Consider the following 26,602-nt stretch of genomic DNA (forward strand, 5'->3'; position numbering starts at 1 on the left):
GAACAGGGCTCTCTCCCAGGTTGCCACCTGCCTAAATCTCACAAGGTAAGGGCACCTGAAGCAGGACCATTGATGATGACTAAAATGCTGAGATAAGTTTGTACGAGAGTAGATGGTCCCTCAGTTATTCAGTTCCAAAGCATATAGGGCTTTAAAGGTCAACACCTTGAATTGTGTCACCTTGACCCAGTGACCCAGTGTAGATTGGCCAAGATTGGAGTAGTACAGTCATTACAACTCACTCCAGTCAACATTCTGACCACAGCATTCTGCACTACTTGGAGTTTCTGAACACTTTTCAAGTAGAGTGTATTGCAGTAATCTAATCTAGATGTGACTAAGGCAGATGAAACTAGGGCATGCACCACAGTAGCTAGATCTTTTCTGCCCAGAAAGGCCATCTGCTTATCCTGCAGTGGATCTAGCTCCAACCCATTTCTTGTGGCTCGTGCCAGTCCCCTGCTCAGGTGACCCATCCTGCTCCTAGTGCAAAATGGACCTGGATACACTTCATAGGCTGCAGCAAAGGCACCATGCAGATGGTGCAGTCCACATAAAGTGGTGTGGTGGAGCGCTAGGGCCTCCTGTAATATTCTTCTCTCTGTGTGTATTTTTCTCCAGTCTTCATGTAAAGAGAATCCCTTCAACCGGAAGCCATCCCCTGCTACTTCCCCTTCAATTAAGAAGACTCCAAAGGGACCCAAGCCAGCGAGACCTCCTGCTCCAGGACACGGTTTCCCTCTCATCAAGCGGAAGGTAGTGGAGGCTGAAGGGGAAGAGAAATGGCCACCTTCTTGAGATCAGTGGTGCTACTTGAACCCCCTCCCCATTATAGCTGTCAAAGAGGATTTACACAAATTCAGGGGGAGAGGCAGAAAAACTGCTTACCAGTTGGCTAAGAGGTGCAGTGTGGGGGGAAGCTACAACTGACTTACTGCATGTGGGAAGATGGTTGTTACTCCTTTGCTTTGGCAGGTTCAGTCAGATCAATATGTCCCAGTGGAAGATATTTATGGGGAGATGGACGGCATTGAGCAGCAGCTGGATGAGCTGGAGCACCGAGGAGTAGAACTGGAGAAAAAGCTCCGCAGCATGGAGAATGGTAGGATGTCTGTCTGTCCATTTTTATCTCACCTGGAGCTCATTACAGGGTGCACCTGGTTCCTCCCTCCCCACTTTTGGACATAAAAAAACATCTTGTGAGGTAGATTAGGGCAATAGGCTGAGAGTACGTGACTGGCCCAGCGTCACCCAGAGAGCTTCATGGCAGAGTGCGGATTTAAATCTAGGCCATTCTTCCTTCTGATGTTGCTGTGGGTCACCTTCTGCTTGGGTACCAATGTCCCAATCAACCCTCTTTCCTTATGGTAGTGAGCCCATGTACTGTGTGAACAACTAAAACACTGTGGAGGTAAATCGCTGTGAGGAAACATGGGGACTGGGACTGGGTGTGAGTAGCCACTGGGAGCAATTGAGAAGGTCGGAAAGATGGGCTTCTAGAAGGAAAAGAAGCTCAAATCATCATGCAGAGGAGGTCAGACTCCAACAAGATGGGGCAGTTTTTAACAAGTTGGTTCCAGGTTTCACCTGACCCAATTCTCATTTTGCTCAGACAGGTGGCAGCTGCTGAGAAGTAAGACCCCAACTGCCACAAGGGACAGTTCGACTCAGAGCTGGAGTGTGAGACTTTAGCCTCTCTCCTCCATTGTAATTTTCCTGACAAAAGTGGATGCTGGGTGGCATTTGCCCCTGTGGAGGGATACACAGGCATCAAATACTGCATCACGGGGATCTCAGACCTGTTAAAAAGGTCACATTTAGTTTGAGTCAATGGAAGTGAAAACGTGATCCTGGGAACTGTTTGCCTTCCTCATTATATCTAGGGGAAGGATGAGAATGAAGAAAGCAATCTTCATGCTTATCCTGGGGGAAAGGGCCAGTTTTGTCAGTGGGGTTATTTCCTGGCTGGCCATTTAGTCTGGTATTGACTTCATCTGTTCACTTGGTTTCGCAGAGAATTCAAACGATATGCATTGCCAAATTGTCTGATTTCATTCTGTGTTGTGCCCTGTGGTTGTACAAATGGAAGGTATTTGCAGAGGTGAATCTTCGTTTCTTCCCATAGCAGCTCCCTGTTGCCCCCTGGGTGTCATAGACAAAGTCATCCAGCATGGGGAGCTGCAGTGAGAAGGAGAAATCTGGGTGGATCATCCCCCCCCCCCTTGCTCTTTTGTTGGCAGAGGAAGTACAGAAGAGCAGTCCCTCCATTGGCACAAAGGTCAAGTGGAAAATGCTGCAGGCAGTGCGAGTGAACAGGGAATTACTCCGCCCCAAAACAGAAGCTGCTTTGCAACAGCAGAGAGGGAAGGTGGGAAAGATAAAGGACTAGGTGCAGGAGAAGTGTGATGTTTGCTGAATCATAGGATCTTGCCTTTGTGAATGAATATTACTAAATTTGCATGGGAAATGTAACACTATATTCCAGGAGTCAGAAAAAGGTTGCGGGAAATGGGAACAGTTTGGAAGTCTTATTTCATACTCTGAAGTACCTTCTTTCAGGATCTATAATGTTTGAGGAAACTCATTCTCCCCCCTTCCCTTTCACTGATGGCCCACATGAAGCACTCATGAAGCTGCTTTATACGGAATCAGACCATCAGTCCACCAGGCTGCCCTCCGCGTTCCGTGTCTTTGAGTGCATCCGCCATCCTCATCAGGCCGTGATGGCTCCCCCCTCCCCCTGGTTAATTTGCCGAGACAAATTTTTCTGCGGACCTCTGAATTCTATCTAGACAGAAGGCAGTTTCGGGAAGCTGGCTCAAGGCCAGCTCAGCCTCCATCCTTCGAGGGTCGGTAAAATGAGTACTCAGCTGGCTGGGGATAAAGTGAAGATATGGTCTGTCTGGAAACGGTCTGCCTAGTAAACATGGTGAAGTGGCATCACCCCATGGATCAATAATGGCCCTGTGCTTTACGTTGACAAGAGTTCTCGAAATGTGCATAATCTCTTAGCTTGTCTGTGGGTGGGTCAGCTTTGCTGTCAGAAGGAGAGAGATGGCATTGTGTGGAACCGCTGCTTGCACCTAATTTAGGGGAAAAGCCATGATTGAACAGCACAAGGGGATCCTGCTGTTGCAACCCTGCTGTTTTTAGAGAGGCAGTTTTAGAACCTTATGAGGAGCTGATAGAACAGTAAGAGGAAATATGGGCAAGATGTGGAGGAAGGCAAGCAGCAGCTGAATGGTTTCAAAGGTGTGTGGTGCTCTCCACTTGCAGAAAGTTGGCATCTGTAGATTGCTGCTTGTAGAAAGGCAGGTTTATCCACTAGCCATGAAGACAAGAACTGGTGTGGCAAGAGCTGGTATTGTCTGGGAGACCCAAGTTCAAATTCCTGCTTTGCCATGAAGCTTTCCAAGTGACCAGTCACACTCTCTCAGTCTAACCTACCTTGCAGGGTTGTTGTGAGGGTAAAATGGAGGAGGGGGAAACAGTGTATGCTACACTGAGCTCCTTGGAGGAAAGGTAGGATAAAAACATACCAAATAAATAAAGAGGGAAGAGGTTGATTGTTGACATCTTGGAAAGGATGAGACTAGTAAATATCCCTCTGCTGGAGTTTGCATGAATGTGCTGGCAATGTGAATGTATGTAGATGTCAGTGACTGGAGAAAATAAAAGAACACTTCTAGGTCTTGGTTGCATGGAAGCAAGTGCTGCATAGAAGAAACAGAGCCTTTAATGCATCTTTCCAGAAGTAAAGGCAGCTTTTCAACATATGCATGTTCCCAAATTATCTCTCTTTCGCCCTGTATAACTGGCAGATGCTCCTGAAGATGGCCTGCTGGTAGACTGGTTCAAACTCATCCACGAGAAACACATGCTGGTACGCCGTGAGTCTGAGCTCATCTACATGTGAGTATAAATAATTGGCAGGTCATCTGCCTTGTCTTAAGGCTCAGGGCAACAAGCAACAAGCAGAATACAATTTCCTGATTTGGGAAATACCATTCAAATGTCTCCCACCCTTTACCCTTGAGCCCCAAAGCTCAGTCTTCACATGCAGATTCTTTCCACCTTTCCAACAGATGCTCAGCCTGGGCTTTGCTGAATCCAAAGAGGTAGAGAATTCCATAACGGTGAAAAGGCACATGTAGCCCCAAGTGGAATTGTGGTGGGTGGCCAGGAATGTCTCTTGTTGCCATTAAAGCAACCAAGTTTTACTTAATACAAGTTCTTGTCATGCTCAAATTGGAAATTGTGAGGGATTCTCCCCTTCTAGAACTTTCTGGTACGTGTTGGGTTTTTTGTTAAAGTTATCCTGCCTTTCCTCTTGTAAACCCAGGATGGTTTCTTGGGAGCTTAGACACATCTAGGCTGGCCTGGGCCGCTGGGCTCGATTATTAGCATTAAACCTAAGACGTAGTTTTGGGGAAGCTGTTAAGTGCTGTTAAGCCCCACTGATTTTCATGCAAAGAACTAAAGCACGATCCTTTACTTGGGAGTAAGCTCAATTGCTGGCAATGGGGCTTGCTTCTGAGTAAACCCTCCTAGGGTCGTGATTCACCCTTTGGAAGAGTTGCACGGTTGCTTCAAAGCAAAGCCACTGACTACCACCAAGCTTACTCTTGAGTAACACATGCCTCGGAGCCAACTGTTTTTTCTAAAATAAACCCTCAGTATTCAGGTTAAATTGCCGTGTTGGCACTGCAATAAATAAGTGGAGTTTTGGGTTGCAATTTGGGCACTCGGTCTTGAAAAGGTTTGCCATCTCTGGCTTAGACCCTTCTCTTCCCTCTCTCTCTCTCTTCCCCCCCACCCCCAAAGAAATAGCTTTACAGCTTGGAAGAGTTTGGAATATATTTGGGAGCCTTCATGGCTTCAATCCTCTTTGACATTCCCTGTTGAAAAAGACTGCCCCTGTGGTAAACACTCCTCCCACATTGTTTCCCTCCCCTTTGAATGGAGAGGCCTGAAGCCCCATCCAGTTTGGTGTTGGATCCAGCAGAGCATTTCTGGGGACAGCATGATTGTCACCCACGGAGCATAAATTCCTCACCTCCCCCCCTCCCACTACAGCCCAAAATGCCTCCCTGAATGCCACTCCATGGAGCCAAGGGAGGCAAGTGAAAAAGTCATGCTCTGTGGGAGGAAATTATTCTGATCCAAGGCCCAGTGTTGAGAATGTTTCCTGGAACAATGTCACGTTGCCTTGCAAACCCCCTCCTTCCCCCTCCCCCCGGTCTTGCTGCTGACCTGAAATGCTCCTCTTCTGTTCTTTTTAGTTTTAAGCAGCAGAACTTGGAGCAGCGTCAGGCAGATGTGGAGTACGAACTCCGGTGCCTTCTCAACAAACCTGGTAAACCTCTCCCTGGGTTCTTGAAAACTGCTTTTTTGGTAGCATGTAGGTTTAAATCACTTTTTAGCTGAAGGAAGCAAGGCCTCTGTGAATTGACTGTACCGCCCCTCCCAAGTGTGTCTCATTCCTGCGAATGCTGGGATGACTGGTTCTCCAGACTTCTTGTTTAGGAATAATTAAGGATTAACCCACAATGTATTGTTGAAGACTTTCATGGTTGGAATCAACTGGCTGTTGTGGGATTTCCGGGCTGTGTGGCCAACATTAGGAGCAAAAACTACCAGACCACAGCCACACAGCCCAGAAAACCCACAAAAATTGGATTAACCCACACTTTCATTTCTTTATCAAGTGTTTTCAGTTCCTGTAAACAACATAAAAACACCAGTGACATCAATTTTGAGTAAGTTAGAGTAGCAACTAAGAAACTGAATCAAGATGTTTCAGAATGACATCTCACCTCTGCCATGAGCTCAGTAGGTTGCTTCAGGCCAGCTGCTTTATCTCAGCCCCACCTCTGTGTTACGGAAAGAACACTAATCAGCTATCTTTCAGGGTTTGTGCAAGATGCCAAGTATAAAATGTGCTTCAACCTTTAAAAGGCACTGTATAAATAACTTTATTGTGTGTATTTGTAGCCATTAAGGCATGATCCATCGCTGAAAACAAACTGAGAATCTTGATGTAGACCTATTTGTTTATTTATGATCTTTATACCCTGCCTCATACTAGCGTCTCTAGGTGGCTTGCAAAGGTTAAAAAGCAATAATAACCACATTAAAAACATCATGAATAAAATATAACAATTAAAACAACAATAAAAATCACATTAAAATAACCCACCCCCGCCTTTCCAGCAGCTGTAGAGGAGCTGTGGAGGAGGTTTCCAGGGAAACCAGCAGCTGTAGAGGAGGTTTGCAAGGAAGCTAACAAAATGCCTGGATGAAGAAGGCCTTCGCCATGCACCCAAACCCTTAATGGATAGGTGAATGGCAAACCTCTGAGGGGAGATTATTCCAGAGCCTGTGGGCAATCACGGAAAAAGCCCTCCCATGAGCCCCCACCTCTTGCACCTTAGCGGCGGAGGTACCACCAGTAGCACCTCACCTGTGATCTCAGTGCCTGGGCAGGTACATACGGGCACAGATGCTCTTTCAGGGCTCTGTGCATCAACATAACACCTTGAATTGGTCCCTGGAACAAATCAGGAGCCAGTGCAGTTCCTTAAGGACCGGCATGATGTGCGTCCAGCCAAATGTTCCGGGTTAACTCCTAGTTGCTGTATGCTGCACTCCAGCTTCCAAACCAAGGGAAGCTTCACGTAGAGTGCGTTACAGTAATCCAGTTTGGAAGGTTACCAGAGCATGTAACACTGAAGCCAGGTTGTTAGGTCTCGGAACTTTAACTTTAAACAGACTGTGAAGTATTGATCAGCAGTGTTTATTGATGAGATATTGAAGCACGATACTTGGCAAAATTAGTTCTGACAAAAACGGCATTCACAGTCCCCTTTCTTCTCTGCTGAAAGTCCCCCTTCCGTTTTCCTAAGAGTTTGTGAAAAACAGTCTTTGGAGCTGAGGCGCCCCAAGGTCAGCAGCAGATAGCAAGAGAGCCACCTGGCTTCCTGCCTCATGAGATAACAGATGTAATTCTTTTCTTATGGGACAGAGGTGCCAGGGGAAACCTAGTTGTCTACAAAGCATGTGAAGCCATAAAGTAAAGATCAAGGAAAGAATGCACAGATGGCGGTGGTTACATATAGAAGGCTGGTTACACATATCTTTTGAGCAGAACTGATTTGTTATCTGAAGCAGTTATATCCAATTGGGAACACATCTCAATCACATAGATAACATTCCCCTGACACAGGTCCCCTTTGGCCAAAAACCTATTGCATTTGGTAATAGACAAAATTCTACCTACAGAAGAATATCTGAGTTTGGACAGGGAGCTCCAAGGGGCAGCATTTCGCAGGGCATTTTGGGCTACAGCAAGAGGAAGATGGTGAGAAAGTCATGCTTGGTGGCTGGAAATCCTTCCTTCTGCAGAAATAGTCCAAACCCGATTTTCTCCTCTCCATATAAACAGAAGCTGGCTTAAATTCACGCTCTGCACACATTCATTTCCATCCATAGTGGGAGACAGAAACCACTGTTTATCTTGCTCCCCTCCAACACACATCTCCCCCAGGCATACCTGCACATACATGAACAGCAGAATATGTAGGCCCCCCCCAAATATGCAATTCTTAACCTCGTTTTGAGCACGTTTGTAGCAGCTTGGACTTACATATGTTACCTGCTCTGATTGGCAAGAGTTGGCCAGGGTATTAAACTGAAAACTTTCTTAGGCCAAGCTGCCAGTGAGCCTTTCAGCAGGAGATCAGACTTGAGACATTCATGCCAACCATATCCCCACCACTGAGCTGTAGATCAGACTGTAGTTTTAAAGATAACTGGGTTTTGTCTGTTTCAATCGCCAGCAGAGAGCACTCTTGAATAAAATAAGGGGCTTTACCTCCAGGGCCAACTTTTCAGTATGTTTTTTCTGTTTATAGTATCAGACCAGAATCTAACAAGAAGAGTCTCCTACGACGCTGCCCTACCCCTCAAGGCCCAAATTATATAAAGATACAGGAAAGAAGAATTTCCTAGTCAACAAGGGAGAAAATGCATTTAAAGCAGTTTGTCCATGTCCGCGCAGTGTAATGACCGCACTGGAAGCTGCCCACCAGTTTGCCCAGAAGAAGAAAACACACAGCACAGGTTTCTTCCACTAAGAACTGGCTTTATACTGTCACCGTCTGATCAGCTTGTGGATAAATATTCTGACTAGCATGTTTGATTTTGACAGTTCCTGATCTCTGTGATCAGGATATGTTCCCTACTGTCCTGTATAGCTCAACAGTCCATGGCACTAGGAAGCTGGGGTGCTGTGTGGTTTCCGGGCTGCATGGCCGTGTTCTAGCAGCATTCTCTTCTGACGTCAGGGGAGAATGCTGCTAGAACACAGCCATACAGCTTGGAAACCACACAGCACCCCAGTGATTCTGGTCTTGAAAGCCTTCAACAATACACTAGGAAGCTGATCACATAATTTGGTTTTGCTCTCTTGTTCAATAGAGAAAGAGTGGACAGATGAGGACCGAGCGAGGGAGAAGGTGCTGATGCAGGAGCTAGTCACCATAATCGAACAACGGAATGCCATTGTCAACTGTTTGGACGAGGACCGGCAAAGGTAGCATAGGGAAAACCATCCTCTGGCTCCTTCTAGATAACACATTGGCAAGAAAGGGCTGGCTGCAGCATTGCATAGCACAGCTGCACAGGGTGGGTTGTGAAATCTTGTTTTGGTGGCCAAGCTTTGTACACGGGTTTTCATGCTAGTTCCTTGAGTGAAAGCAATTGGGGAAAATGCTTGGCCTGGATGGTACAACTAGGATGGTTCAACTATTGGCTGTCATATTCAGAGAAGAGTCATTTCTGTATCTCTTGAACATAAGGTGTGCCATGGCTAAGGCAAAAGCTCAGTCTTGCTTTCCTTTCTTTCAGGGAGGAAGAAGAGGACAAAATGTTAGAAGCCATGATTAAAAAGAAAGGTGAGAAACGGGATGTAACCTTACCTTTTAGGGAGGAGAAAATGTGTTTTTTGGAGGCTGTTGACTAGATGCTTTATAATGGACTGTAAAATGTTACTATGACCTTAGCGGATTTCAGAAGCCCTGTTTTTAAGTAGGAGGGATCCAGCAGCGCCTAATTTTAATGCCACCTATAGCAGTTCAACACCACCTCCCCTCAATTACCTGTTGACTGCTGAGCATCGTGTAATGCCCATTGCAGGCAAAGGAACATAATACCTGCATCCATGGGGTCTTGAAAGCACCAGCCCAATCACTGCTTGCTTTCACTGATGGTTTTTATTTTCAGTCCACGGCTCTAGGAACCTGAAAGTGTGGTTATCTTCACCTACCTCAGGGCTACAGTACATTACAAAGGAGAAGAGCCACAATACTGCAACCAGTCTCTTTGTCTAGGAAGTTATCTGAGACAATTTTTCTCCCTCTCTGGCTCCCTCTTCTTCTTCCCTGCTGACTGGCTTGGCTTTCCTTTCCACTCCTATGCCTTCTCCCGCCAACCCGCCTCTTCCCATACCACTTTCCTCTGTTTATAGCCCTAGCTTCACACTTGGCGCATGAACTAGCTCTACCCTCTTCTCTGCTCCTTGGTCTCCCCAGCCATACCCTGCCTTAAAAACTGGGCCCAGAAAGCCATTGTTCTCCAATCCAAGCTTGCTCACTGCCTCTATACCTTTTGAACTACCCTGGGACAGACTGCCAAAGCAGCCTTGTTCCTGAGACTACTATGGCTGCAGCTTCATCCAGGTTAGTCCTGCTGCTGGGCCAGGAATGTGTCCTACCCCACTAGGTGCATCATTCCCAGTTAGCCCCCTTGGTCAGAGACAGGAGCATTAAATATGGTGGTGAAGTGAGTTCAGTCAACACAAGGAGTAGCGAATGTATTTATTCATTTACAAAATTGATGATAGCATGAGGTAGTAGTTGACCATCAGACTGTAATGTGGAGAACCGAGTTTGATTCCCCACTTCTCCGCTAGAAGCCTGCTTGATGAGCTGGGTGCATCAGAGTTCTCTCAGAACTCTCTTACCCCCCACAAGATGCCTGTTGTGGGGAAAGGAAAGAAATGTGATTGTAAGCTGCTTGGAGGCTCCTTAGGGAAGAGAAAAGCATGGTGCCTACAAAACCTACTTTTCTTCTTTTTTCTGTCCTTCCTTTGCAAGGGCCACCGAGGCAGCTAGCTGTTTTAAAACATACGTGATAATTTTTTAATAAAATCATTAGTCAACCCTTCTCTCAAGCACTCATCATTAAAACAATTTTTTAAATAAGAGTTATACATACAAATCATAAAGACATTGGTTGGGAATGACCTCCTGCAAAGGTGACTACTGACAATAAAGGAGACTAAACACCCCTTTTCTCTCGAAAGTCATTTGTGGGGAGAGGGGGAACCTCAGAGACAGCATCCCAAAGATCCCAGCCCTTCCCTTCTCCCCTCCAGTTGCTTCAAAAGGAAAGGGGTCCTGAGCCCTCCCCTTCCCCACTCCCTGTGGCCACTTCAGAAGAACATAAGTCATTCACTTTTTTTATGAGCTCATTTGTTTTTGCTGTTTTCTGTAATTTATTCTGGTTTTGCTAGGAAGGGCAGTGAAACCCTGCCCTTGAATAATGGGAGCCTTTCTAGGTTTTGAGATTTTATCAGACATTGCCTATGCATTTTCAATTATTTCTTCAGCCATAATGACTATAAGCATGCATCCTTTAAAAGCAACCCCCCTCCCAAATACCAAGGTTCCCAAGGAACAGAATTAAGCAACCAAGACAATATTCTGTATTTTTTCTGTATTCTCATTGAAATGTGGCATACACAGCCCTGGGATTAACCCCGAATAGGTGGTTAAAATTCCAATTTGAGATTATGTCTTCATGTATACAGACATTCACACGTGCAACCAGCCTGTACAACCATGCCATTACCTGTGAGGTGTATGTGTTTGAAATAAAAAGGGTTGTAGGTCTGTTCTCTCACCTTAACTTCTCAGGGGAGAAAAAATTAAATCTCATTCCAAATTCTGCAAATAGTGCTGGTTCCAGATTTACAAAACCATTAAATTGTATGAAGTGTGAAGATGCAATTTATGCTCATTTGGCCAATCCACTTAATATAGTTCAGTTACATAATTTATCTTTTCTAGTAAAAGAAACTGGAACAGGCTTTTCTTACAGGCACTTGCTTGGATGTTTCACGTCTGTGTGATCATTGTGTGCATATATAATTGCATACATGTTTCACTTCTGTATGACCATTGCATACACATATTCTCCCTAGGCTGTGTTCCACAGAAAGCACTTTACTAAGTACCTCTTTCTCCAGAATTTCAGAAGGAAGCAGAGGCTGATAGCAAGAAGAAAGGAAAATTCAAGCCCATGAAAGTGTTGAAACTACTTGGGAACAAGCACGAGTCCAAAAACAAATCTCCCAAGGAGAAAAGCTAGAACAGGTCGGAGCTGGAAGGATGCTGCAGTGACCCTCTTTGGCTGGCACTTGGCAAATTGGACTTCTGCATCCTGCCCTTTTTTAGAAGCTGTGCCTCATTGTACACCAAATCTGGTTGTTTCCAGAGGAATTCCATCAGCTTCCAGCCATAGACCCTCCTTTGCCTAGTAAAGGCGGCAGGCACAGCATGTCCAATCTGCACTGAAGACTCCCGAGGGACAGACTGGAGGAGAGAGCTGCTTTACTCTTCAGCTTCAGGGTGGGATGGAGGGAAGTGAAATTGCTTTAGACTTCCTCAGTGGTGCATATGTTCTTCATTATTAATGGTTCTCAGCAGTACAGCATTTAGGTGTCTGGGAAATTTGCACTAATTGTTGCCCTTCTGTAACTGTGATAGTCACATGTGCCTCAAGCCTTTCACTTCTGGGCGGGGATGGGGGGCTTTCCATTGTCCTCAGACACCTGCTTTCATACAGAAAGCTCTTCTCTTTATCCCAGCTTGTCAAAAATCCTGCTTTGATCACTTGAAACATTGGGCTTTGAGAGTAGGATTATTTTATTTTTATTGGCATAAACTGTTAAACCAGGGATCTCTCTCAAGGGCTTATAGAAACAGGCAAAAACCTAATAGTGTCCTATTTCTGGTAGCCTGCCTTGCCTATGAAGGGGATGTCTCTGAATGCTGGATGTCTTGGAAACTGTTCAGTGAAGCAAGGAGGGAAGCATTGGTGCTGGTCATGCACTGTGCTCCTCAGGGGACAAGACAGGCAGAGGAAAGGCCACACGTTCCTTGCCCACAGCTAGGGCATAGGAGGAGGAGGTCAATGCCAACGAGGTTTCCATTTTGCCTTGCCCACCAGTGCCACCCTGTAGCCCAGCTGGGAGGCATCTCAGCTGCTCCACCACCACACTGGTCTGTACATACTTTTCTAAGCATGCAAGGGGGTCTCTTAGCTGAATGTCAAGTCCCCACACCCCTTTGTGCTTTGTTTTATTTTGTGTGTGCGCGCACACATGCTTTTGTATGTGTTGGGGGAAGAGAGGGATGTTCCCTCCTCCCTTCCTGCCTTCTCCTCTCAACCAAGGAATTATTTATTAAAATGTTTGTTTTGTCTGAGTTAGACACTGGTAGTATTGAAAGTGTTGGTTGGTCAGCAATTAGCCTTGAGTTCTTGTTAACAGAGGAGTCTACCAGCCCAGAGCAAATTGCTGTGCTGCCTTATCCAGATGCATTTAAGCTTTTCTTTTTAACCAATCTTTACCAGCTGCTGGGGGGGGGGGGGGGGACTGCTGTCAGACCCAGTTGGAGCCACATTCTCATTCCCTTCAAGTGAATGCCATCAAGATCCCGCAGCAAAGTCACTCCCAGTTTTGATCCCAAAGCACAACTTCCCCTCTGTAAAACAAGGCAAACTTGAACTATTAAAAGGTACCAGGTTGACTCCCGTCCGAAATCCTCTGGCCTTAATGGACATTATTACACTGTATTAACCACGATCTCCACTGACCTACAGGAAACTAAAATTAAACACAGCCGTTGCATTTACCATTTGTTAGCATGTTTATTTCTGTGATCTGGCAAATATGGCGTATCCATTTAAAGACATTTTCGTGGAGTGGAAAATGGAGGACACTGAAGTTTCAGCTATGCACTCCAAATTAATTTTCCTTTAATCTTAGTCTCCCTCTGAAGTAGCAGACAACACTATAAATTTTCTTTCAGCCCTTGCTAGTCAAGCTTAGAGGGAAAGTACTGTTATGCCCTCAGCTAGTTCTATTCAGCAACCACCTAGCTGTTAAAGGCCAGGAATGGTATGATCCCAATTTCCTGTTTCCCATGAAGCAAAACAACAACCAAAAAAAAAAAGTAGCAGCTCAAACCCTTTTGTAATTGTCTTCTGCCAAAAGCTTTGGATAGCACCACCAGCATTCTGGATACTGTCTTCTGCAGAGGCTTAACCCTGAGATAGCAAAAGGATGCAATGGTCACATTCTGGAGAGGGAAAGGGCTATTACTCTTGACCTCGGCTTTCAGGATCAGGCATGTTGCCGATATCTGAAGACTCTCTCACTTTTGCAGTTCTCTGCTTATCAATTATTTCCATCTCCCGTAGTTTCTGCAATAAAAGGGATAGTGGTAGTAAGAATAAAAGGGATAGTGGTAGTAAGAATACAATAATTCTTTGTTTTTTTCTCTCAACATGCAATACTGGACATCTTTTCCCAATTTAGCACTAATCTGAAAAGGGATTTCCCTCTCTTACACCTTACCTCTGCCTAATCTTTGCTCCACTGCAAAGCTGGGCTAGCCCTGCTCCTTGCTGTAAATGCTAGGATTCCTGAATTAGACCAGATACCTGTGATATTTCAGTGAGTATGATCCCTTGGTACAACTTGCTGTGTCCCAGAGCCTCCATTTCTGACATAAATTTCTTCCGATCTTCAACTTCTTTCACCACTGAGTACAGAGCAAAAAGAATGCTATGTGGAATGAGGAGTCAGAAATGCTACTGTCTCAGTCCTGAATCACACAGATTCTACTTATGTCACACACTGTATTCGTTATCTATATGGTGTTTAAACATGAAAAGCAACCATTACTACAAAAGGGGGACATTGATTAGTTTGTTTCTATATGGGTGCGCGCGCATAAACTGAGGCTTGGATCCACTGGAAATTTCTGCAGAGAGAAGAGGGTTCCGTCTGCAGAGTACAATGGTCTTGCCTTCCTTCCTTCCTGCAGTGCTGCTCATGGAAGATGAGACTCCCATGAACAGCAGAAGATATATGGGAATTAGAGGTCTGCTGTGGAAGGGACAATCAGCAAAACAATAATCCCTCCTTTCATACATGAAAATCCTACATTGGATCCAAGCCTGAGTATGGCCCAGAGACCTCTAACATCTGATGGGGTACTGGGATGTGCAAAGGAAGGAGCCAAGGTTGCCAGCAGTACAAGAAACCACCTGTATGTGCTGCTTCCAACTTGGCAGACATGCCTTGAATTGTGCCATCGCTGCTGGTGGTCTGTGTATCTGGAAAAGCCTTACTGAATGTCAGCTCCACGCTGTAAATGCCCTGATGAGAAGCCACCCTATGCAATGCCCACTGTGTCCCTCCTTCATCAGTCCCCTGTAGTTCTGTATTCAGTTTTGTATCTCTATCACCAGGAGGAGCAGTCTATACCACAAGCTGAAACAGGTTTCATGTGGAAATGAAAATGTACATTAAAAATTTAATTCAGAAAAGATATACATGAAATCATTTGATAATCACTGCAAAAGAGTCCTAATACCAGACATTAATTCTCAGAACCTGATGTGCAAAATGCAGTGGAGTCCCTATACAAAAACACTCACTGATTATACACTACCTCCTTTCCTCTGACTCAGGAAAGGACGACTGCCTCTTTCTTTATCTCCCCAGACCACAAGAACAAACTACTGCTTTTAAAAAAAATTCACATACATTCTTCAAACCGGTCAGGTTCCAGTACCACCTCTTCCACCTTAACTGACTTCTTCTGGACCTTTCCCTCCACTTTATCTTTTCCTTTTGCGAAGATATTTTGGAGTCTTTCCTTCTCCTTTTCCAGGTCTCCTGTGAATACCAAAGTAAGACAATAAGTGGAGCATGAAGGAGATGAATTGACAGTATTCATGCATTCTTCTGAAAACTAGAAATATTTGGGGTAAAATGTCTGGTGCAAAATCACTCATCCACAATTATGCAAGAACCTAAATGCAGAAAAGTTTGGTTGGGCACCAAAATGGGCACCAAAAAAGAAGGCGATTTAATGATAGACGAAAAACATGGAAAAGTTACATAAGCTCTAAAAATTTCAGCTAAGCTTTGATTAACTGGAAATTTCAGATGTATGGGGATGTAAAAACAACTAGTATAGCACAGCAGCAAACTGCACAGGTAAAGTTCCCAGTTCAAATTTTGCCTCAGCCATAAACTCACTGATGGTCTTAGAGGAGTTGTCAGCCTCAGTTTCCCTCATAAAACTGGAATATAAAACTGACCTGCCTGACAGCTATAATAGTTAATGAAAATGTATGAGCTCTGAATACTTCAGAGTGTCATGTAAATATCATTCACCTTTTGAACTCCCCTTTCCAAAGCAGTCTACTGTGAGATTATCCGTTGCGTGTGCGATCACTTACGGGTGGCTTGCGGTCTGAATCTCTCTCGGGTATAGGCATCACCTGCCTGGCAAACCTCAGCAGGGCGGAGGTGGGGTCTGGCACATGGGCTGATTGACAAAAAAACCTTTGGTGATGAAGAAAAAGGCTCTGGAAGTTGTGGCTCTTTGCTGGATGTTGGGTTGCAGTGGAGAGGTAGTGAAGCACCTCCTAAGGGGGAAAAAAAGATCAAGGAAGCAAACCTTGTATCTCACTGATAAAGAAACTGAATGTGAACCTGTATTTAGAAACTGGTTGAGGTGGGTTTTCCAGGCTGTGTGGCATCCACGGCCACACAGCCCTGAAAACCCACCACAACCAGTTGAATCCAGCCGTGAAAGCGTTTGACAATACATTGAATTTATAAATATTCCGGACCCACTATTAAGGATAGAGGAGCTCAAATTTGAACCAAAGAGGAATATAGCCTTGTGGAAGTTCAACATTTGTTTATCTGTTGTATTTATAGACTACCTTTCAGTTACCATGAGTTCTAAAGTGATTTAAAATAAAACAAATGAAAAATCACACTCAAAATAATTAAGAAAATTAAATGCAGTGGATTCATTCCTTCTCTGCAGTCTTCCAAATGTTCTGGCAGCTGCTGTTCCCTCCTTCAGTGGGCCAGGGTTCAAGCTGCACTTTCTTAGTGGGGTCCCTGGCTGTGAATATACAGTGGAGAAGGATACGTGCTATCCAATGGAATCTTCTTGCTTGAACAATTTTTAGATTCCTGAGTTTATCTTTTTTTTTAAATCTCCCCCAGTTATTTTATAGTATATACTGAAGATCAGCAGTGATTAGAACAACAAGGCAGCCTTGCTTATGAGTTTACAGAGAGAACTACCACTAGAATCTGTAAAAAAAAAAAGCCACCGCCCATCACTTATTCTTTTTGACCTTTTGAGCCCGTTACACATTCTCCCACGCCAAGAATGATTTGTTTCTTTGGAGATGGATCATGCAATGTGCATGCATCTGAAACTGAATTTAGGGAAATAAGAACCAGCAGCACTGCTGTACTACGTAGAGAAAAGGGTGACTCTAGGAATGACTCACGTTTCATGCAGTTTCCAAGATGACGTTGCTGGAAGTTTGTTAGTCTGGATTCTTGCATCATCACTAAAACACAAGATGTACGGTATGTTAAAATCCTTACCTGATAACTCCTAATGATTTCCATGAATGGAATGTCTGAGGCACAGGTGCAAAGAAGTATATTCAAACTGATGCTCAGGTGAGAGCCATGGCCAAATGAAAACAGGATGCGTAACTGATGACCAAGGACTTGAAGCACTCATTTCTTGTTCTTAACTGTTTTTTACTTCCAAATTACCTTTCAATAACTCCTGTGTTTCTTTGCTGTATTTGGTTATGATGGGTGCATGCCAGAATCCGGTCCCTTTTGCCACAGCAGGTGTGGCTCTGTCTTGAGAAGCCATTGTGGCACCTTCAAAAGCAAAGAGAGGTATTTTCTGCAGTTAGTACTGTTATTCTGTATCTGTTAGATCCCCACATCGATCTGAGTCATGGTACCACAACTCAAAGACATGTTCTATCTCCATTCTCCGTCATTCCACCATAGTTTTTCTGAAAATTTTTTAAAACATTTATAGCTCACCCATCTCAAGAAGGTTCAAGGGGAATTTCAAAATATAAAACACAATTCATTCTGACAGTATAAGACATCCAATAAACAATTCAGCAGAACTAAGATTCTAAAAATAGAAAACTACTGCAGAAAGTAGATGACAAGGTAAGGCAGAAGACGCTGTATTAAAAAAAGGGAGGTTATGCATATAGTAAACACTGCAATAGACTACAATCCTATCCTTTATAGATCAACAGTCTGAGCTGTTCCATAAACACTGCAGTTCTATCCCCCTTTATTTAAAAAAAATGCCTTCCTGAACATTTCCGTTTTGCACATTCTATGAAACGATACAAGTGGAAGGCTTTCCTGACCTCATCAGACAAACCAGTTCACAAGGTAAGAGCCACATGCTCTGCAGCAACTTTATTGTGGTGAACCATCTTACTGCTTTAGGTACAAGGAGAGGGGAGCTGTATAAACTGATCAGTGAGGAGACTAAGGAGAAAATAATTCTTACATTGGGGAAAGTTGGACTTGATGTAATTTTGACATCTCCATGAATCTATAACTAATAAATCCAAACCTGATTTATTTAAGCAGGCTGTTGGAAGGTCCCTTTAGTAGCAGTAATGACCTCAAGAACCATTTTTGTATATGATGACTGCCATTCAAAACAAGAGCCCTAATTCACTTTGGGGTAGGTTATATCAACTTTGTCAGACTCTATCAGTGTTCCCAAAAGCTTCACAATGTAAGAATTAAATTTGGGTACCACACGTTGCTGTTTTCATCCCCTTATGCAAAAGCATAATTTTCTCACAACATATCTTTTGTTCCATTTCTGGGACATCTTATTCTCCCAATCTTTGGTCCACAAATACAAACTGAAAGGAAGACCAAAATAGTAATAATGTAATATTTTAATTATTTAAATATGGAAAATTAATAATAATTAATAGTTAAAATATTAAAATTAGCGATTCCTCCCCTCTCACACATCACGAGGCAGCTTACTACGCCAAAACTAGGGAGCAACAACCGAAGGATGGCTGAGCGACAGCATATTTCGTTCCATCATCTTATAAATCCCGCTCCCGAAAGGATACCCGGTTATTTCCCTGCTCTTACCCGAACGGGCGGGTTCCCGTCACCATGACAACCTTGTTTTTTTAACTGCTCCTGAACGAGCTCGCGGCTCCTGTCACTATGACAACCAACCCACTTCCGCTAACGTCAGCCCTGGTCCCGGCAGTACTCGCGCTTATCTGTACCGTCTGTGGACTAGTTTGTGTTGTTTACCAGGTATCGCGAGAATTTGTGCGTGGGTTCCGGAAAAGCCGCAGCATGTCCGACAACGAAGACAAGTAAGTGTACGGGTGGCGAGCGGCGGCTTGACTGTCCAGATGGCCAGGGGTGGAGGGCGTCGGGCAGAGGTGTCCCGGCAGGTTGTGTGTGCCAGGGGGGCCTCAGGCTCAGGGCTTCTGAATCAGCTAATGAAGACGAAGAGTGTCTCTGACCATGTCAGTGGATGTTTCCCTCTAGGCCATTGGGTCAATCCCCAGCCTTCACAAGCATATAGTGGGAAGTAAAACTTCCATAGCAAACACGTAGTTTCTTGACATAAGAACATAAGAAAGAGACTGCTGGATCAGACCAGAGTCCACCAGGTGCCTTTGCAAGGTGTGAAAGCAATGGCCTTCTGCTGCTGCTGCTCCCGAGCACCTGGCTGCTGTGGTTATGATCTCAGAGGTAGAGAAAGTAGTTGCAGGGACATAGATTTTTGGCCTAGTGTTGTTCCCTGTGGTTGACAGGGACCTTCTCTAGATTGGCTCCTGGCTTTTTGTTTTGTTTTAAACGCAGCAGTTGGAAATAGTTTTCGGCATATTCCATACGCAAAGGAAATTATCTCCTGCAGAATTATTGGGGGGTTGTGTGTGAGTGAGAAAGACGACCCATTACTGATAGTGGTTATTTACTTTGGGTTCCTCTTCAAAATAACTAGAAAATGTATATTGGTGAGATAGATTGGTTTTATTTTTAAATGTAGTTGGGTGAAGAGGAACTTAGCAGGATTAGCCTGTTTGGTCTCTAGAGGTCTTCTGGTATTCCAACTACTTAAACTGAGTTGTTTCATATTTAATAAGCCAGGGTTGTAAAATAAGAGAGCACTTGTATACAAGGACTTCGCCAGACCTGAGCCTGGATCCCTATATTGAGCTTTTATATATTTCTTCCACCAGTTTTGATGGAGATGATTTTGATGATGTGGAAGAAGATGAAGGTCTAGATGATCTGGAAAATGCAGAGGAGGTATGTCATTTCAACCTCTACTGATCTCACCCAAATATAATTTGTGTGCTGTGTCCCAAGATATGTCTTATCAGGTTGTTCCTTTCTAATGATTCTCTTATGAGTTCTTAAATAATCTTCCTTTTTCAGAACCGGGTAGGGACCTTTCTCTGATTCAAATCCCGTGTATATTTCAAGTTAATTTTTTATTTTATTTATTTATCTTTGTACTTATTTCACACCACCATCAAACTCCCACCATACTCAAGCAGGGTTGATTGCTAGTACATACAACTTGGCATATCCAACACTATGCATACACTTACAGTTCCTTACAACTGTTCTGCAGGAGGGTCAGGAAAATGTAGAAATCCTGCCATCTGGAGAGCGGCAGCAGGCAAACCAGAAGCGGATCACCACACCCTATATGACCAAATATGAGCGGGCCAGAGTTCTTGGCACCCGTGCCCTCCAGATAGCGTAAGTATCTTTTGGTCCATGTGTTAGATAGGAAATGATGAGCTGGTGGGCATCTATGGAAATTCTCTTCTGTAAATTGGTATTTCTTTCCATGTGATGCTGCCCCAGTTTGGACACCCCCCCCCCTAAAAAAATGGGTGTTTTCTATCCGTGGCAAATCTCTCAAATTAAAACAGGCAGGTAGGGGCATCTACTGTATCCAGAAAGCTCTGGTATCACAACATTACTCTTCATAATTGCCTTCCACAAATCTATGTAACAGTCTGTTTACTTCATTTATATTCTACCTTTCATTCCAAAAGTAGCTTATTGATCTCTTTTCTGCCACTCTTACAACAAACTTGTGAGCTAGGTAAAGCTGAGGCTATGGCAGAGTCAGGACTCAAACCTGGATCTCTCAGGTACTAGTAACTTGACCCACACTTGAGCTACTACACCACATGGGTTTTCACAGCGGGTTGCAGACAGTTAATTAATAGTGAAGTGTTCAGGCTTGCATCTCTTGCTTTCAAACTGAGAGATGCATGAAGGATGAGAGCCAATCCAAACCCTAATTTTCTTCCAAAAGCATTTTCCCATGAGTGGTAAAGCTGCACTTTTGCTCTGCTCTTGCTCGTTACCTTTAAAATAATTCCAGTCCCTATATAATTGTATGCTTGTTGAGGAAATTAAGTATGTTTTTATTGTAGCATACCATCTTGTAAATTAGCTAGGAAAAAAATCTTCTTAAGAAGTATTTGTGCCTTGTCTCACAGGTGGAACTTGTTGCTGCATCAGCTACTTTGCTCTGAGTACAAAATATAGGCCTTCAGAAGCTTCTAGTGTTAGGGCCACGTAGCCTGCCTAGCCTTTTTTTTCCTGAGGATGCACTTTTCACTTCTCACTCAACCAGCTACGAAGAAATTGCTAATATTAGAGGGACCAAAGACCATAAACTCTATAGAAAGTAACAACAATCAAAATAAAACAAAATTTTCAGTAGTTGTCACGGTTTATGGCCTTTGGTTTTCTCCCTCAACCTGAGTTTTGGATGTATTCTTGAGCACTTAATGCTAGGATACTATGCATGTTTTAGTGATTGTAGAATGCAGGTAGTCTAATAGCAAAATTGTATCTTCGCTAACATTGTGATTGTGCAAACATTCATAAACGTTAAAATGAAATTATCTGGGTGCTTGGCTGTATTGGCTTGGGACCCTTTTGTCCACAGAAGAATGAAGGCAAAGGATGTCTAATGGGGGATGTCTGTCCTGCATACCATAGATACTATGGATAAGAGGAAAGGGAAGATTCAGGATGAGATGATTAAAACATTATATAAATGCTGAGTGTTCAAAGCACTTCAGACATTTGCTGATGTAATCCTTATAATAACCTGGGAAGGTAGGTTAGAATTGTCTCCATGGTGAGAATAAAAAGGTTGAAGAAGAAGAGTCGTCCCTTTCCCCCTCGGGATGCCTTTTCTCTACCATTAAAGAGTCTCAAAGCGGCTTACAATCACTTTTCCTTCCCTTACAAACAATAGATACCTTTTGAAGTAGCTAGAGCTGAGTTCAAAGAGAACTATGACTGGTCCAAGATCACCCAGCAGAGTTTCTGTGTAGGAGTAAAGAAACAAACCTGGTTCTCTAGATTAGAGTCTGCAGTTCTTAACCACTACACCACGCTGGCTTCCCTAAGGTTACCTAATGACCAAATAATGGGCGTGTCTGTCAGCTATGCCATACACCTTTTTAATATTCTGAAGCTTATCCTTATCTAAACAATGAGTGTTGGAATCTTTTTTCCCCTTAGCATGTGTGCTCCGGTGATGGTAGAACTAGAAGGAGAGACGGATCCCTTGCTGATTGCAATGAAAGAGTTGAAGTAAGTGAAGGAAGGGGGGGTGTATTCTAGCAGCATTCTAGCATGTGATTTATCATAGCACACATCCCCTCTCAGCTAGCATATGGTTAGCTCTCGAAACACTGCATATTGCCTCAAGCCAACAAGAAGAGGATTTTATGCTGTAAGTCTTCCTAGATGTACTGTGAAAATAATATTAAGCTTCTGTAATTTCACAGAAGGATCACATGCAAGTTTTTAAATAGCTCTTGTTTGTGATGATTTGCTACTCTGAAGTTTTCTCAAAAACTTAAATGCATTTCCTTTTTTAGTATGTTGAACTCTTTCTAGTCTGTCTTAAAACAGGTTGATACTTGAGCTCTAGATTGAAAAGGAATTGGTGGTTTTTTCTTTCAAAACTAAATCAGCAGAACCTGTCACCAGCTATACCCTGTTCAAAATAAAGATGGGAGCTGGATTGTAGATCAGTCCTGGCTTCTTCCTGGAACTTCTTCGTTGACTGCTCTGTTGTGATCCTGGTGCCTCCTTTGTTCAGTGTGTGTATGTATGTGGACTGAAGGATATTTTGAGGAAAGCCCTGAGGGAAATATCTTTCAGTGGCACAGGAGAAATGGAGGAGGTTTGTGTGCAAGCTGCATGCATTTTGCAGTCCTGCTCCCAAATCTTGAAGAGCCTTTCATACCCCAGACTGAAATGGCCTCTCTCAATGTTTACACGAATATCTGAGCCCTGTGTTTGGGGAGGGTTGGAGGGAGACTACTTTTTGCAAAGAGGAAGCACGCTATTTCCTGCTGCACCACTAGACTGCACTGTCATCTTTATCTTGAACAGGGTATAGAAGATGTAATAGAAGCTAGGGCAGACAGTTCAGATGGCTTTCATTCTCTCCCCCCTTTCCTCTGCTTTGTTCATCTGTGATTCATGAATTCAGTTTCACATATTTCAGTAGACCTGGCAAGAAGAAAGTGCAAGTCAGTCATCCTGCTTTTCTCATTCATGCCAAACACATTTTTTATTATTCAGTGCACAACCTGCCTTTGTCAATAGCATGGATGCAAAATCTGGTTCTTAATTCTGTACAATACGTTTATGCATCCATGTTTGCATAACTTTGTAGTAATAAATTTGGGTGGTAAAACACAAAGTTATCCAAGCTTTAGCGTTCAGTGGTGTTATAGCAAGTGGGGGCTTGCTATAAGAGATGCCATTGCTAACTTCTGACCACTGTCATGCATTACTGTGATTTTAAAAAAATTCCTGAGTTTTTGTGATCTATATGTTCCAAAGTTGTTTAGCCTGGTTTTCTGGATAAACTCCAAACTGGTTAATTACATCACAGATCTCAAAAAACCTTTTCTTAAACTGGCTTTACGCTTCTTTGCTTTCATTATTGAATTGTTCACTTTTACAAGAGCTTTTAACCATTATTGTGCTCATCGGGCTTAACTTGCTTCTGGGTTAGGATTTGACTCTGTTGGCTGCGTTCTGAGCAGTTCCTGCTCAGTTTTGTGGACCTTTTGGTGCTTTCTGTGAGATCACCTTTGTAAGGGGATTGTGACCATATTCATTATAATACTGTCTCAAGAAACACACAACACGACTGGGATTCTACACCTTGTTGACAGATGGAACTGTCCTTTTTCTATATATTTCTCTTTCCTTTGTACAGAGCTCGGAAGATTCCCATCATCATCCGCAGGTACCTGCCCGATGGAAGTTACGAAGACTGGGGCGTAGATGAATTAATTATCACAGATTGACCAGCTTCCTTTCCATATTGCTGCTCCCCTTTCCCACAAATGTTTATATTATTGTGTAAATAAATGCTGAAATCCTTATCCAAGTACTCTGTTGTTCCTTGACTTTTACAAGTAAGAGTTCTTGGCCTCCTTTTTCCATATTTTTAATGCTCATATTTACAACTCAGCCTGTCGTGATCTTTTCTGTCTGTAACGTCCTTGCCCCGTGTTCTGTTGCTAGCTTACAGAGCAAAATGTGGTGCCTGCTGCCTTTGGAGCCCCACACCTACATCTACAAACTTACAGAGGGAGGCAGGAGCAGCTTCTGCAGTGTTTGTTTTTGCCCAGCGTATTATACGGAAGCTATTTTAAAGTGATCCTGCAGCTGCCAGGCTTCCAGATGTCCTCCACAGCAACTGAGAGCCTTTTCCTTCCCAACTTACGCACTTTTCTAGGAGCCTGTGGTAGAGGAGACCTTTCTGTTGCCTGTCAGCAGACAGACATGCCTTTGTGCTTGGGAGCGAGTTGCCTTGGAAACCCCAATTCCCCCTCTGATCAGGACTGACTCTGTGGGCTTCTCAGGAGTATCACAGAGCAACTCTCATCAAACCTCCCATTGTTCCCTGCTCCTGCCCCTGCTCCTTATCAATCAACAGGATCCCCTTACAGTGGCAGTTCTGTAGCAGGAAGCGGAGTTGCCTTGATGAGCCTCTTACCTCGTGAGGAATCAGCTTGACACACATTGGTATAGTCTATGCTTTGAATGTACCTCTTTCCAACTAAAGTTACAGCTGTAGATGAGCCATAGACATCTTTCTCACTGCAAATCCCTACATGGATTCCTGAAGTACCAGGAAGAGAGGTGCTTAAAAGTTGCGGCAGTGACTCTTGCTATGTCAAGAAAAAGCTGTTTGGGGTGCCTCAAATAGATCAAACTAAAGGACATACTTGGTTGTAAAGAAAAAAGCAGCAACCAATTGGGTCGAATCTTCAAAATGCCTTATGTGAAAGTGAATACCATGTTTTAATTGATTTGCTTATCTTTTAAAGTAGGCATTCGTTGTCTTTTAAAAAATAGTTTAGAAACTCTCTTCCAACTTGTGTAAAAATAATCTCCAATAAAATAATAAACCACAAACCTCTGTGAAAACTAAATGCCATTAAGGTTTGTGATTTATTAAAACTAGTTAAATCTTTGAACACTCTTCACCGCAGATTTAAAATGCACAGATTAATTTGGCAGAATCTTGGTCTCAGATGACAGATCATAAATGGGTCACTGATCAAAGTTGGTAGAAAACCCCCTTAGTGATTGCTAGTGAAGCAGAGGGTAGTAGGAAGGCAAGATGAAGAAAAATACTCAGATGTAAATCTAACCCTTCTAGGAGAACACCAACCTGTCAAAAACAGGTGATTCTCCTCTCAGATCCCTTCATTTTCCAGCCATCAAAACCTTTAACTTCTCAGGATTCAGTTCAGTTTCCTGGCCCTCATCTGCTCTGTAGCATTAGCTAGTTGTTCAGAGAGCCAAATGCTGTTCCTGAATAAATTCAGTGTGAACAATTAATGGAGCTGAGTGTTATTCTGAAAACTCCACACTTCAGAACTTTGCATAATCTTTTCCCATTGCTGAATGTAGATATTAAAGAATATAGGGAACAAGGTTAAAGCTTTCCCTAAGGAAAATCTCATCAGATACAACAGGAGTTTCAGAGTACTAACCTATGTTGCTAGCAGAGGAAAATGGAACCATCACAGAATATTTCCTCTGCTTTTTGCATTTTCAACTTAGCCAGAAGTGTTTAGTTGTTGTCTGTTGCATCCACTAATGATGCCCTCCTGTGTGCACATGGAATGCAGAGATGGAAACCATGATATTTCAGAAGGGAGTGGTTTCAAAGGCCATCTCGATGAATCACAGTGAAGAGAAATGATAACCAAACAGTCAACACGAGCAGGCATTAAAGCCACAAGGAATGTGATATGTGTTCAGAGCAGCCCTGCCAATAAATGGTTAATCTTCAGTTATAGCTTACAAGCCCCCACCCCACCCCTCCTTTCTCTGGCGTTTAATCACGTTGGTGTGATGAAATTTCAGTAATGAAATGTGCCTTTGTGCAATCATTTTGGCATTGGCAGTGGAGTGCGGGAGTAGTTTTCTTCGTCCTCTAAAAAATAGCCTCTTTGTTTTAATGCTCCCCCCTCCTTTCCAGCCCAAGCTTTGCATCTATATTAGATACAATTAAAGGGATAGCAAAGGACTCTAGGTCAGCTCCTACCAGACTGCAAAGGGAATGTGCAGGCCCTTTGTGTCCAATGTGGAAGATGGTGGATGCCGGATCCTGCCTTTGCCATGAAGACAGAAGCATAGTTGTTAGCACTTGCTTCTGCCAGCTAGTGACTTAAGAGAGCACACCGCCACTCCCTTAACCAGCTTTCCCCTTGGGGAAGTGTACAGGATACTTGAATTAGGCTAGAATGAACTTTTTTTTGGCTTATTTTGTTTTGTTCCTTATGCAGGGTTCCTGTGCCCTCAAACAGCAGCAATCTCCTGTTTGGCAGTCTGCCGCATTTTCCACTATCCCAGATCTCAGTTGCACTTCTTACATCTACAGCAAAAGCAGGGTTTGGAATCTCTGCTCTTGCTTTTGCTTCCATATTAAAGGAAGTAAAGGGCAAAGCCAATGGCAGTGACAACAGAATTAAGCAGGGTGTTAAGTGCTGCCCTATTGGCCAGGTCCAGGCAGTTGAATGTGTGGTTTCTGCTGCAAAGCTTTACTTCCAAGTGAGGAAACCAATGACTATTCTTCACAGTGCAAAGATGCACTTTCCATTTCCTGACAAATGCCTCTACTATCCTGCTACTTCCTTTTCCTGCCTGTGCCTATGTGAATATTGAACTGAGACTAGCTGGTAGTGGTGGAAAATGTTATTAAATTGCAGTTAACTTGTGGCAACCCCATAGGGTTTTCAAGGCAAGAGATGTTCAGAGGTGGTTTGCCATTGCCCATTTCTGCGTTGTGACCCTGACATTCCT

The 26,602-nt window shown here is 43.6% G+C and overlaps 3 protein-coding genes across 7 annotated transcripts in view; 2 read left to right on the plus strand and 1 right to left on the minus strand.

Moving 5' to 3' along the window:
• Positions 1-12,977, plus strand: part of MICALL1 (MICAL like 1) — a 38,337-nt gene extending 25,360 nt beyond the window's left edge. Inside the window, exons 10-16 of one of the 2 annotated variants that reach the window (XM_048499589.1) lie at positions 622-756; positions 976-1,102; positions 3,822-3,912; positions 5,283-5,356; positions 8,479-8,593; positions 8,908-8,954; positions 11,309-12,977. In XM_048499589.1, the coding sequence (XP_048355546.1) occupies positions 622-756; positions 976-1,102; positions 3,822-3,912; positions 5,283-5,356; positions 8,479-8,593; positions 8,908-8,954; positions 11,309-11,430 (711 nt within the window). In that variant the 3' untranslated portion in view covers positions 11,431-12,977. Of the gene's footprint in view, positions 1-621; positions 757-975; positions 1,103-3,821; positions 3,913-4,085; positions 4,461-5,282; positions 5,357-8,478; positions 8,594-8,907; positions 8,955-11,308 lie in introns of those variants that run through there. The other variant, XM_048499590.1, reaches the window with a different exon arrangement.
• On the minus strand, positions 12,974-18,458 carry LG06H22orf23 (linkage group 06 C22orf23 homolog). 4 transcript variants are annotated; one of them, XM_048499594.1, is made up of 7 exons: positions 18,341-18,458; positions 16,955-17,068; positions 16,678-16,740; positions 15,601-15,789; positions 14,900-15,031; positions 13,789-13,889; positions 12,974-13,548 (listed from the first exon to the last, which is right to left on the minus strand). In XM_048499594.1, the coding sequence occupies exons 2-7, from the start codon at positions 17,058-17,060 to the stop codon at positions 13,444-13,446; spliced, it is 696 nt and encodes a 231-aa protein (XP_048355551.1). In that variant the 5' UTR covers positions 17,061-17,068; positions 18,341-18,458; the 3' UTR covers positions 12,974-13,443. The 4 variants fall into 4 exon arrangements, with proteins under 4 accessions (XP_048355551.1, XP_048355549.1, XP_048355548.1 ...); XM_048499592.1 differs by having other exon boundaries at positions 18,227-18,342; XM_048499591.1 differs by having other exon boundaries at positions 18,208-18,341.
• On the plus strand, positions 18,430-23,664 carry POLR2F (RNA polymerase II, I and III subunit F). The gene is made up of 5 exons (XM_048499596.1): positions 18,430-18,576; positions 19,453-19,522; positions 19,851-19,981; positions 21,776-21,847; positions 23,496-23,664. The coding sequence occupies exons 1-5, from the start codon at positions 18,557-18,559 to the stop codon at positions 23,584-23,586; spliced, it is 384 nt and encodes a 127-aa protein (XP_048355553.1). The 5' UTR covers positions 18,430-18,556; the 3' UTR covers positions 23,587-23,664.
• The last annotated feature ends 2,938 nt before the right edge of the window (positions 23,665-26,602 follow it).

The sequence above is a fragment of the Sphaerodactylus townsendi genome, linkage group LG06, assembly GCF_021028975.2.
Source record: "Sphaerodactylus townsendi isolate TG3544 linkage group LG06, MPM_Stown_v2.3, whole genome shotgun sequence".
Taxonomy (NCBI): Eukaryota; Metazoa; Chordata; class Lepidosauria; order Squamata; family Sphaerodactylidae; genus Sphaerodactylus; species Sphaerodactylus townsendi.